General features: G+C 38.1%; 1 protein-coding gene across 4 annotated transcripts in view; it reads left to right on the top strand.

Annotated features, from left to right (window-relative positions):
* Positions 1–6,794, top strand: part of LOC136710711 (uridine 5'-monophosphate synthase-like) — an 82,971-nt gene extending 76,177 nt beyond the window's left edge. For 2 of the 4 annotated variants that reach the window (XM_066686488.1, XM_066686489.1), the window contains exons 2-5: positions 773–953; positions 1,120–1,273; positions 1,632–1,895; positions 3,146–3,768. In XM_066686488.1, the coding sequence (XP_066542585.1) occupies positions 810–953; positions 1,120–1,273; positions 1,632–1,895; positions 3,146–3,246 (663 nt within the window). In that variant the 5' untranslated portion in view covers positions 773–809 and the 3' untranslated portion in view covers positions 3,247–3,768. Of the gene's footprint in view, positions 1–772; positions 954–1,119; positions 1,274–1,631; positions 1,896–3,145; positions 3,769–6,316 lie in introns of those variants that run through there. The other 2 variants (XM_066686491.1, XM_066686487.1) reach the window with 2 other exon arrangements.
* The last annotated feature ends 7,238 nt before the right edge of the window (positions 6,795–14,032 follow it).

Raw genomic sequence — 14,032 nt, 5'->3', positions numbered from 1 at the left:
TCCGCGAGATTCACACAATCACACTAACCGTTTTAATTTCACCTTAGATTTTGCAGTGCTTTTTCCAGGCAACTGCTTCATTGTTTAAGGTGAAACAAAGCTGCCAGTTGCAGGTTTTATTCGGTTCCACCTTAAATAATGAGGGACTTAGCATAGAGTGCTACTTTTTTCCGTTATTGTTATTCCACCTTAAACCCTATGTCTGCATGAATACATGGGTATGGCAAGCCGTTTTAGTCTAAAATGACACCAGCGGTACGAGTCCTAACTCCATTTTTACTAGTAACAACTCCCATTTCAGATATTAATTATGACATTTTTACTAGTAAGAATACAGACCTACATAACCATAATGTAACTCTGACTAGTCATAATTCTCCATTTTGAATTTAACCCTCTCATATCCGTTACATTCTTACTACTAAAAACTCCAATTAGAGATATCTGTAATTATATATTCACTAGTACAAATGGCATTGCAGATATCTACAATTCTTACAAGTAAAAGTCACATATCCATAATTAAATTCTGGCTAATAAACGTGTGGTTTCAATATCTCTCTATTTAGGTTTTTACTAGTGAACATATTCATTAGAGATATGTAAGGTTTCAGAGCTCTAAAATTTAAATTTAGATATCTACAATTCAGTTTTGATTAGTAAGGAATACAATGTAGATATCTGAAATTACATTTGTAATTTATATATATGCCAGCGTCTCAAAAGAGTTGTCGATGTCATTGTACGTTATCTGTACTGGAATCTTGCTTAGGGCCCCAGGAATGTCTGGACCAACTCTGATTTGAGGAATGGAGGATATTAAGAAGTTGATATTGGAGCTCCACGATGCAGATGCGGTGAAGTTCGGGGAGTTTAAACTGAAGAGTGGACTCCTCTCTCCAATTTACTTTGACCTCCGAATCATCGTCTCTTACCCAGACCTTCTCAGAGAGGTCAGGATAATGAATTTGAAATTACCAGTACTCTTAAAGTTGCCATACTTTCTCCAAATATTCAAGTTTATGTCTCTGTATGAAACCACTGACTCTAAGAGGCACATACAGTGTGACTTAACGCACGCTCTCTTGTTCACACACACTCTCACCCTCTCCCTCTCAGGTGCCCAGATTGCTGCATAAGCGCACTGAAGAAGCTAAAGCAAAGTTCGACTGTGTGTGTGGCGTCCCGTACACAGCTCTGCCGCTGGCCACCATCATCTGCGCCGACCACAAATACCCCATGCTCATCCGCAGAAAAGAGGCCAAAGACTATGGTAATCAACACACACACACACACACACACACACACACACACACACACACACAGAGAAAAGAGGAAATGTAGCAGTATCCCCACCAAATTCTGCTTCAACATGTGTTTCTGTTCTACATGGGCATTAGTTTACACATTTGTATTCACAGAATAAATCCTGTGTTTCCTAGAACAGGAAAATTACTTTATCTGCTCAGTTTAAAAAGGCCCTGCCGCCCTCTCACTAAACTTACATTAAACTCTTCAAACAGTGTCATAGAGACACCACATGTACATAGTTTTGATTGAGGACAAATGTATACCTTAGGTTCTGAGTGAAACGCTGGTTTATTTGATCTGAGATGTCTCTCTCATCTCAGGGACGAAGCGGATGATCGAGGGCGTTATCAAAGCAGGTGACGTGTGTCTGATCGTTGAGGACGTGGTGACGAGTGGCAACAGTGTGCTGGAGACGGCTCGGCTGCTGGAGAAGGAGGGGTTAAAGGTGAAGGACGCCGTGGTGCTGCTGGACCGAGAGCAGGGAGGACGAGACATGCTCGAGTCTGAGGGGATCACCCTCCACCCGGTCTTTACCATCTCCACCCTGCTGGATGTACTGCTGGACGCCAAACGCATCGACCCAGGTCAGTTTCTCTTCCGTTCTCATAGTCCTGGACCTGCAGCTCTCATCATTAGTGAATCCAGCTGTTATTCTCCACAGAAAACATGAGATTACACTGGATGTTCTGAAGCAGCTGTAAATGAGCCTAAGATTAGCTGTAAATGAGCCTAAGATTACCATACTTATGTCATCTCATACTCAGGCATATAACCCTCAAGCACTGGGGTGTGAGTCAAATAAAAAACCCTCGATAAAACATCAGCACTGTGAATGATCCAGTGTTTACTAAAAAAAAATACATCGAATACAATCAATTATTCAGAATCTAATATTAGTTTGTAATGGTTGGTTTTATATTTTTATAATATCTAATATCAGTTATTCAGGACTTGATTCAAAATAAATATGTCACCTCCTTGTCCTGTTGTCTGTTTTCCCCGCCATGTGCTCACGTAGCACATGGCTCTGTTTGTTATTGTTCATGTCTCCGTCCTTGTCCTCGTCAGTCTCGTTTGTAATCCATCTCCCTCGTTATCTGTTCCAGGTGTCCGTTGTCTGTGTTTGGTATTTAAGTCCTCTTGTGTCACTTCCTAGCTGTCGGTCATTTGTATTGTTTCGCTTCCATTGTTGCCGTGTCATGTTGCTCAGTCTGGTCTGTCTGTCTCCGTCGTTTCCTGTTGCCGTTTGCTCAGTCTAGTCTTTCTGTCTCTGCTGTTTCACCATAGTGGTTTCCACCGTTGTTTTGCTCCCTCCAGTTTGTCTGTCTTGTCTGTCGCTCGTTCTCTTTCCTCATTCCGTTTTGTTTCGGTGTCTCGTCTGTTCCTCGTTTTGTTTTTGCCTGAGTTTCTGTACTTGTTTTGTTATATTTCGTTTCTATAAATAAAGAGTTCACTGTGTTTTAGCGTGTGCGTCCGCCTCAGACAGTCCGCCCCGTGATCCTGACAAAATATCAGTAATTGATTAAGTGCTATACATTTTTCAGGATTTACAATCAATTGCTAAATAAGAAATGAATACATCTATTTTTCAGTGTCTTTTTAATTGTTCATTAAATACAAACTAGTGGTCAGTATTTACTTTGAATTATTCAGTTATATTCGTTTTCTCATTAATTAACCCCTATCAAGTGTTCTGCTGTAAATAAGTGCTATTGATTACTCAGTATTAGTTATGACTGAGTGTTATTTTATAGAAATATTAGTATATAAATATAAAATGATTCCTTTATGAAGTTCTTCTTATTAAAGCGTGAATAAATGTTGCCTGTTGCAGCCACACGCAGGAGCGTGAAGACTTTCATCGAAGAAAACCAGACCTTCACTAAACCACCAGGGAACAGCTCTCCAGAGGCGAAGAGGAGGAAGTGCGAGTAGAAGGTGTGATCCGCTCTGGTACGAGTGGAGCTGACGTTTTTAAACCCTGTGTCCATTCTGAGACACTCCTCCCTCGTTGGTTCACCTTGTAGACTGACACACACCTGCAAGTGTGTGTTGCTCGTCCTCTAGTCCTTAATCAGTGACACAGGACACTGTCGGCTGGGGGTTTGGTCGGTGGACTGTTCTCAGTGCAGCAGTGACCAGTAATCCAATACAAAAACAAATAAGTACATAAACAATCCTCCATTCATTTCTTTCTGCTGAGTAACTGCTGCAGTGACTTTTATTTTGGAGAAATGTGGCAGGGAGACCCCTGAACATTTGCTACTGTACTTCTATGCAAAGGAAAATTTTTATTCCCAGCAAAATCCCAGCAAATTGTCAAAAAGACTTCGTTAAATGGTTTACTGTCTTACAGATCAGGGATGGGTATCATACATTAGCTGTAATTTTGTTTCTGACGTTTGTAAGGACGTATAGTTTAATTTAGGTTTTTTTTCTGCTAATAAACTAAAGAAAATTTGGCTAATAAACGTGTGGGTTCAAGATCTCTCTAATTAGGTTTTTACTAGTGAAAATAATCATTAATCAATAATCAGCTTTCAGAGCTCTAAAATTTAAATTTAGATATCTACAATTCAGTTTTGATTAGTAAGAAATACATTGTAGATATGTGTCATTTTAGACTAAAACGTCTTGCTATACATGTGTGTATAATGGCATGACTCTGGAACAGGAAATGAAACGGTCACATTTTGGCTCAGTAATAACATGCTAATATCACGATAAATGCCTGTCAGCACAAAAAGCTGAGAACTGAGAGTCATGACAAGGTAGGTGGTACATCCCACTGATTTTCTAAGTGGAGGTCGGCTTGACCACAATAAATTAGGAGTGGCATAAAATCCCATACACAAACCGGACTCCAAAAAAGTTGGGACACTAAACAAATTGTGAATAATAACTGAATGCAATGATGTGGAGACGGCAAATGTCAATATTTTATTCGTAATAGAACATAGATGACAGATCAAAAGTTTAATCTGAGTAAATGTAACATTTTAAAGGAAAAATATGTTGATTCAAAATTTCACAGTGTCAACAAATCCCAAAAAAGTTGGGACAAGTAGCAATAAGTGGCTGGAAAAAGGAAATTGAGCATATAACGAACAGCTGGAAGAGCAATTAACACTAATTAGGTCAATTGATAACATGATTGGGTATAAAAAGAGCTTCTCAGAGTGTCAGTGTCTCTCTGAAGCCAAGATGGTAAGAGGATCACCAATTCCACCATTGTTGGGCAGAAAGATAGTGCAGCGATACCAGAATGGTGTTACCCAGCGTAAAATAGCAAAGACTTCATCAACCGTGCATAACATCATCAAAAGGTTCAGAGAATCTGGAACGATTGCTGTGTGTAAGGGTCAAGGCCGTAAAACTCTACTGGATGCTCGTGATCTCCGGGCCCTTAAACGTCACTGCACCTCAAACAGGAACGCCACTGTCAAGGAAATAACAGAATGGGCTCAGGAATACTTCTGTTATTCTCCATAGAAAACATGACATAACACTGGATGTTCTAAGATCTGAGATTCTAACATTTCATAAGACTCTAAGATTACCATACTTAAGTCACCTCATACTCATACTTAGGCATATAACCCCCAAGCACTGGGGTGTGGGGCAAATAATAAACCCTCGATAAAAGCACTGTGAATGATCCAGTGTTCACTTAAAAAAATACATCAAATACAATCAGTTATTCATTCATTCATTATCTATAACTCTTATCCAATTCAGGGTCGTGGTGGGTCCAGAGCCTACCTGGAATCATTGGGTACAAGGCGGGAATACACCCTGGAGGGGGCGCCAGTTCTTCACAGAGCAACACACACACACACACACACACATTCACTCACACCTACAGACACTTTTGAGTCGCCAATCCACCTACCAACGTGTGTTTTTGGACTGTGGGCGGAAACCGGAGCACCCAGAGGAAACCCATGCAGACACAGAGAGAACACACCACACTCCTCACAGACAGTCACCCGGAGGAAACCCACGCTGACACAGGGAAAACACACCACACTCCTCACAGACAGTCACTCGGAGGAAACCCACGCAGACACAGGGAGAACACACCACACTCCTCACAGACAGTCACCCGGAGGAAACCCACGCAGACACAGGGAGAACACACCACACTCCTCACAGACAGTCACCCGGAGGAAACCCACGCTGACACAGGGAAAACACTCCACACTCCTCACAGACGGTCACACGGAGCAGGAATCGAACCCACAACCTCCAGGTCCCTGGAGCTGTGTGACTGCGACACCTACCTGCTGCGCCACCGTGCAAATAATTAATAAATAAATGGGCGGCACGGTGGCGCAGCAGGTAGGTGTCGCAGTCACACAGCTCCAGGGACCTGGAGGTTGTGGGTTCGGTTCCCGCTTTGGGTGGCTGTCTGTGAGGTGTTGGTGTGTTCTCCCCATGTCCGCGTGGGTTTCCTCCGGGTGCTCTGGTTTCCTCCCACAGTCCAAAAACACACTTTGGTAGGTGGATTGGCGACTCAAAAGTGTCCGTAGGTGTGAGTGTTTGTGTGAGTAAATGTGTGTGTGTCTGTGGCCCTGTGAAGGACTAGCGCCCCCTCCAGGGTGTATTCCCGCCTTGCGCCCAATGATTCCAGGTAGGCTCTGGACCAACCGCGACCCTGAATTGGATAAGGGTTACAGATAATGAATGAATGAATAAATAAATATCAGCAATTGATTAAATTCTATATATTTTTCAGGATTTACAATCAATTGTAATGAAAGAAATGAAAAAATCTATTGTTCAGTGTCTTTTTAATTATTCAATAAATACTTTCAAATATTCAGTTATATTCACTCTCATTAGTTAATTAACCCCTATCAAGTGTTCTGCTGTAAATAAGTGCTATTGATTACTCAGTATTAGTTATGACTGAGTGTTATTTTATAGAAATAATAGTAAATATAAAGTGATTCCTTTGTGAAGTTCTTCTGATTAAAGTGTGAATGAATGTTGCCTGTTGCAGCCACACGCACGAGCGTGAAGACTTTCATCAAGGGAAACCAGACCTTCACTAAACTACCAGGGAACAGGAGGTTTGAGCAAAAGGTGTGATCAGCTCTGCTACGACTGGATCTGACTCTTTTAAACCCTGTGTCAGACACTCCTCCCTCATTGGTCCACCTTGTAGATGTAGAGTCAGAGACAGTAGCTCATCTGTCGCTGCACAGTGTGTGTCGCTCGTCCTCTAGTCCTTCATCAGTGACACAGGACGCTGTCGGCTGGATGTTTTTGGTCGGTGGACTGTTCTCAGTCCAGCAATGACCAGTGATCCAATACAAAAATAAATAAGTAAATAAATCAAATCAAATCAAATTGATTTGTATAGAGCTTTTTACAACTGATGTTGTCACAAACCAGTTTCACAGAATTCAGGTAAGACAGAGGTTTGACATTAAATGTAAAAATAAATGTAAAGATGTAAAAAAAAAAAAATCATCCTAAATAAAAGATGTATATAATAATAAATAAATAATCCTACATTAATTTCTTTCTGCTGAGTAACTTGCAGTGTCTTTTATTTTGTCACTATCTAATGGCATCTATGAAATGAAACAATATCTACACAATCTACATATATGATATGTAGATAATATGATTTTTTTTATATACGATTTTTTTGTGAATATGTTGTTGTATAAATATAGTTGTGTGGTGAGAGGAAAAGAGGGTGACAGAGAGACTCCTGAATATTTGCTACTGTACTTCTGTGCAAAGGGAATTTTTATTTAAAAATCACAGCAAATTGTCAAAAGGACTGTTCGTTAAAGGGTTTACTGTCTTACAGATCATGGATGGGTATCATACATTAGCTGTAATTTTGTTTCTAACGTTGGTAAGGACGTATAGTTTAATTCAAGGTTGTTTTTTTGTCCACGACGATTATCCCTGCAGTTCCCTTCCCCACTCCAGCTCAGTAGGTGGCGCTACTGTGCTTGGCATCCACACTTTTGTTTTTGTTTTTTTACACTCAAGCTCCATTCAGTCAGCAACAATATGTACTGAGTAATAGCATATTTTTTTGTTCGCATTTCTACCACATTCATTCATTCATTCATTTATTCATTATCTGTAACCCTTATCCAGTTCAGGGTCGCAGTGGGTCCAGAGCCTACCTGGAATCACTGGGCGCAAGGCATTTCTACCATATTTCCATTTCAAAATAAAAGACAAGCATTCTTGTGTCGTCTTATGAATTAAAAAAACCCTTTCATTATCTTTTTTGAACCTGAAAATCTTTACTAATGCACTAAAATGTATTAAATCAGTGCACTTGGTACAAAAATGTAATTCATTTTAATACACACACACACACACACACACTATCTTGTTTGCAAACCGTGCAGATGTGGGAAATGGATTAATAAAACTAATTCAATTCATAAATTGAATTTTTCTGCATGTTTCTATTTTTTACATTATTATATTATTTTTATTCTTAATTAAGGCAGATTATTTTTTTTACACTTAGGACAAGGGGGAGTATACAGAAAGATAAAACTACAGAAGGGATATTATACATGGATTTAAATGTTTTATATTATAAAATGTTCTAAGTATCTTCATAGTTTTATGCCAAACATGTATTCATATATAGGATTCTATGGGCACCACACACATTACGGCCAACTACATTCACATCAATGAAGGATGGACAAAGTTTTACTGTAATACTGCCTAAATAATGCCTTTCATACATTAAAACAAGCGTCACTGCACATGCAGGAGTCTCTCACACTGTAGGCGTGACACACCTTGATTAACATAGATGTATGATGGACATAGATTTAATGGAATACAGCTTAAACAATACATTGTGTCAACACAAACCCACAGTGAAATGAGTGTTGTTTTTTCTGGGTTTGGGCCCTGGGTGTCCGTGAGGAGTGTGGTGTGTTGTCCCTGTGTCCACTTAGGTTTCCTCTGGGTGCTCGGGTTTCCACCCAAGGTCCAAAAACACACTTTGGGAGATGGATTGGCGATTCAAAAATGCCCATAGGTGTGAGTGAATGTGTGAGTGTGTGTCGACATGTGAAGGACTGTAGCCCCCTCCAGGGTGTGTGCCCTGTGTTTTCATATAATTATATAATTTCACTTTCACACCATGGTTGTAAAAAAATATTTCATGCATGATGAAATGTGGTGTAAACTGGGCTATAATGAGAGAGAGAGAGAGAGAGAAAGTTGGAAATCAAACAATTCTGCATACAAACATCTTAACAATTAAAATCAAATTTTATTACATTTATTTAAACAAATCTAAAACAAACTTATTTTTCTGTACGTGGACAAAAAGAAAACATTTTATTGTTCATCATGTAATAAATCATTTGGCAGGTCATGAAATTTGACATACATCATTGTATCTGTTTTGTGGTGTAATTTATAATAGTTCATGTTTTCCATGTTTCCTTATTTTTGATTGGTTTACATCATAAACATCTACCAGGAGAGCAAAGAAATATCAGGACATTCATGGATTTCTTTGATTTCATGAAACTAAAAATTTCTCTTCATTCTGGAGGTGCTTAGAGATTCACTGTAATATGTTTTGATGGAGAAGTTCATACAACAGATAACCTCTCATTCAGTTATTGCAAAATGGAGTCAGTGGAATATTGAATAACACTGATTTTATAAAGAAGCAAACATATAGACCACAGTTGCTACCACAAATTTGTTTTTGAAACTGAGGGCACTTGTGATAAAATTCATATCGAAAACACATCTATAATTCTTCCATGTAACGCCTACTGGACAAAGCAAGAACTTTAACAATTTCATGTTCATATGATTTTAATGAATCTAAGAGTTTTACCTTGATAATAGTGCTTTTTTTTGTCTGATTTTGTGTTTTTTGTTAAATTGAGAACAGCACCCAGTGTACAGAGCTTATATTAATTGGAATAACTATAATGTTATATCTCCACCAATTTCTTTGAACTTTTGGAGCCTCTGGCAGGACTTCTGTCTCTTCACAATATAAACTGCAAAGGTGTTGATTACAAATGTGGATGGACACGTCAGCACCTTTTTTTTCCTTCACTCTTTCTTCTAAAAGATAAAGGTAAGCATCTATAATTCTGTCATTTAGCCAACTTCCACTTTTTATTATTTCTAAATCCTCTTCAAATATATTTTTGAGAAGATTATCATGGTTTTGCAAAAATATATCTGAATGCGTCTAAGGGACGATTTTTATCACATTGTTCATTACATTCATTTTTTTGTCTCCGGCAATTTTAAATTCTGTAAATTTACAAAATTTTGTGACTCTAAAGTAAGTAGAACAGTTAGATTTGGACACCATTTTATGAACAATAGTAGAACTATATATAATATATTATAATATATATAACTATAATAATGGACACTGAATCTTTTCCTCCACATTTGTTACACTTGCTTATTTTGGAAAATGATTTAAGAGAATCATCACGTCCTATAGATGTAATCAGGTTTGTGGGTAATATAAGGATTTTGTGGTTTCTGCTAAATACAACTGAACCTGCATTGCATTTGCAGTTATATAATGACAAAACATGAACGTACATCAGATCATTTGATAAGAAATTCCCTGAAAGCATTTGTTCTACAAAGTTGTCCACGTAAGAACAAACAGAGTGTGGTTTAATTCCACCTGAGATAGTTAAAGGGGTGAATATACCCAGCTGGACTTATTGTTGAAATCTGCCTGACCGATATATTTTCTCAGCTGTTATAAGAGGGTCGTGACAAGCTGTAATGGCTGAGGTGTTTTTAAAAAATAAATCAACCAGTGGCTTGACATTGGTGACTCCAGGGTGGATGCTGTGCAAAATACACTGAAGCTATCGCACAAGCTTTTTCCAGAACTATCACACTTCTGACTCTTGACCCTAGGCACAGACATGTCTTTAGAAATCTGACTTTCAGAAATATTGCCGTCTCTACCCACTTGAATTGAATCTTTCAAAAAAATAAATAACCCCTGAAGTTTCATAATCTCGCTGTTATCTGGATGTACTATAGCATCATTAGAATACATTTTCTGCTGGTCATAAATAAGAACTGACCAGTAATGCCCACTAGTACAAGTTTGTCCAGAATGACAAAGAATAGCACGCAATTTATATTATATACTTATGGATTTCAGTCCTTGAACTGGCAATTCTGTGACTGGTGTTGGAGTTATAGAGATTGAACAATGTTTACATTGTTTAGGTGACTCTTGATCTATTATGAAACAAGTGCTCCAGAGAAATCTGTCTTTGGATCTGTTGAGGAAGATAAATGATTGAATGATGAATGATTTTTAAATCACTCAGAAATACTCATGAGCAACCCTTACATACATCTTTTTTTTAATGCTGACATTAGTTTTAATGCCTAAATCATGTAACCAAGTCCTCAGTGGATACATTAAATCAAGTGGGTCATTCTGGTGGCCAGATGTTAGTGATGGAATTATTGATTCAATTTCCATTAATACCTCTTCCAATGTAGTTTTAGTAAATATTTTTCCAGGATTTTGTATTGCTGAACATAAGTTAGCCAAGTGTTTTTTTTATTGGTGATTGTGATGAGGTCAGTGGACCCATCAACAAGACTGTGGAATATACATTAAGGAATGTATGCTGTTATTATTATTTACCTTGTGTTTCAGGTCTTATTCCTGTGGCGAATGGCGACAAATTTTCTGTCTCTGTGCTAGCCGTAGGGCCCATGGTAAAGTGTAGGGGGGGGGGGTGTTGGAATCCGGGAACCTGTGAAAGGGAAAAAGCCAAAAAGTAAAAAAAACTATGTACATAGGTAAATACTCACCAGTGAAGCCAGAATAAGATGTGCCGGGAATATCTGTTATTGGTTAAATTGTAGGGAATAAATATCTTCCTGTAAGTAACTTTGTTACCCCCCTTTGCCAGAGTTGGGTTAGTCCAATTAAGAGAGGGGTGGGGCTAAGTTACTAGAAGGAGGGAGAATTGGCTGCGGTGGCCAGTGAATGTAGATGGGACTGCGGCACGGACAACTGGGGTCTGTTTAGTCCTAACTTGCTGTTTTTATTAATTATTTTCTTTTCTTTCTTGGTACTTCTCTTATCGTGACATCATCACGTGTGCTATTTTTGAATAAATTATCACGGAATGAGTTATTTGATTGGAATGAGATTGAAGTGTACTTTTGACAACATCAAGACTCAGACCACACTGTACAGTGGCATTAAACCAACAATTCTGGATGTCTAGGTATCTTTTATTCTTTTGCCAATTTTCTTCTGGCTCAAATTCTATTTTTTTCTGTTTTCTGTGTAATTTTACTTTCATTCTCTCACAGAATTCTCTGTCTTTAGCTCGGTATAACACATGAATGTGATCAATGCATTCTTCAATTCGTGGCTTTCGATAGTTGAGAAATAGTGATTTAGTATTTTTAAATGTGGCTTCACAAATGGATGTAGTTTTATTTGAAATAATGTGCATTTTTTATTAAGGTAGGAACATGAGAACCTTGACAAATTTCCTGACATGAGGTCACTCCAAAGGGGAACAACAGGCAGAAAGTTTGCAGAGTTTTTCTAAAAGCATTGGGTCATAATATAAATTTTTACCTCTGCCTTCTACATTCATGTTACCCTTTGTCTGACAACGAATATTCTCAAAGCATGTTATAAAAGGTAAGTTGACATAATCAGTAAATGTCTTGTAATCTTCATTTATATTTTCATCAATTTCAAAGTTTTCAAAATCTTGGTTTAAGGTGAAAATTTTTCTTTTTATGTTTGCAGTGCTTCTGTCTACTAAATTTGAGTCAGATTTACTAGACAGGATAATACACATGTCATGAACAATTGAACACATTTCTTTGAGTTCTCTAGATTTCACTAATACACGAAACAAACACATGCCAACCATGAATCTGCTGTTTTTCCCCTCTCTACTGCTTTTTTACAAATTTCACTGGCTTGCCTCATGAGATTCTGATGATGGTAAAGTCTAAATCTTCTGCTGAGGCGATTCCATTTATAATTCTCCAGCAACGGCTCAAGTACAGTTCCATGGTTTCATTATTAAATACTTTAACGACTGCATTAATGAGCACAACTGAACGATCATTGTTAATTTGTACTGGCTGTGCGTTTGATTTTAGTAAGTTTTTCTCACTGTTGAGGGCGACTCAGAAGCAGGAGTGACTCTCCTTTTGCATTAAATTAAGCTACATCGTAGCGTAGATGTCCACCATCTCTGCACCACAACTTGATATTTGAAGTCTTGAAATTGTTGGCAGTGTACAGATTACACCCAGTTTAACTGCCACACGATTGAACTCCTGATGCAAAAGGTTTTGGTAATCTAAATCCACAGTCAGGCGGTTTGGAAAGTCAATGACACACACCTGAAAAATGACATAAACATTTAGATGAAGAGTAACAGAAATGTATGATGTGAGTTAAAATATAAAATAAATATTCATTTGTTTACCTTATTCCAGCGAGATAGCACACTTTGCAGCAGACGGCAAAAATCTTATCCTCAATGGTTTGACTCCAGGTGAGATTGTTACCTGCACTGGTAAACAACTGTAAAATATATCACACTACAACACTTTTAAAATAAGTTAGGATCTATATTTATATAAGCTGAACTTTGTTTCCTTTTTCAAAAAGTATTCATTTAATTTTATTCAAATTACTGGAGTGGTCCTTTTGGATGATTTCTTAGAACTTTCTGAGTAATTTTATCAGAACATTTCTACTTTTACTAAGAACTGTGGTTACCTGGAGCCAGGAGGCAAACCAAGTCTGGTTCTCTCTCAAGACGTTCTGCTTCAGTTTTCCTACGGAGGGTAGATGCTGATGCACCTGGAGTACAACTAAAGCCGAACTGAAGACATCCTTTTACATTTCCACAGTACCATCAGCAAAACTTCACAGATGGGAATCACCAAACACCATAACATACTAAGAGAGAGGTGAAACAATGAAACAGGCAATGTTAAAGAGGTGAACTATTATATTTTGCATATCTGTATAATCTATCATATGTACAAGAAAAAAGAGACACAAAAAGACTCTATTTGCTGCCTTCCATGAGGCACTTAAAGTACAGTATATTTAAGCACCTGGGAAATTACATAATTTGTTCATAACATTTGTGTGGTTTATTTTAACTGAAACAATTTGGTTTTCCATTGTATGGCCCTTAAAACAAACACAACAATTCTTGGCCAAACAACTTACCAGTTTTATATATATATATATACTTCTGTCACTTACTTTTGAATGTGGCTGAGAAGGAGGCTGGAGAGTCTTATGGTAATATGCAGTCACAGCTGACTGTGACCTTTCGGAAAACTTGATTTCATGTTGGACAACTTATAAAAAATAATGGAGTATACATACAGTGAATCACAGTGGAATCATAACACAAAGAAAATCACTAATATAATGTTTTTGACTAGAACAATAAATTAATTAATTTAATTAATTAATTACACAGCTCCAAGGGCCTGGAGGTTATGGGTTCGATTCCTGCTCCGGGTGACTGTCTGTGAGGTTCTGTGTTCTCCCTGTGTCTGCGTGTGTTTCCTCCGGGTGCTCCGGTTTCCTCCCACAGTCCAAAAACACAGGTTGGTAGGTGGATTGGCGACTCAAAAGTGTCTGTAGGTGTGAGTGTGTGAGTGAATGTGTGTGTGTGTCGGTGTT

The sequence above is a fragment of the Hoplias malabaricus genome, chromosome 12 (assembly GCF_029633855.1).
Source record: "Hoplias malabaricus isolate fHopMal1 chromosome 12, fHopMal1.hap1, whole genome shotgun sequence".
Lineage (NCBI taxonomy): Eukaryota > Metazoa > Chordata > Actinopteri > Characiformes > Erythrinidae > Hoplias > Hoplias malabaricus.
This window is presented reverse-complemented; position numbering and strand designations above follow the sequence as displayed.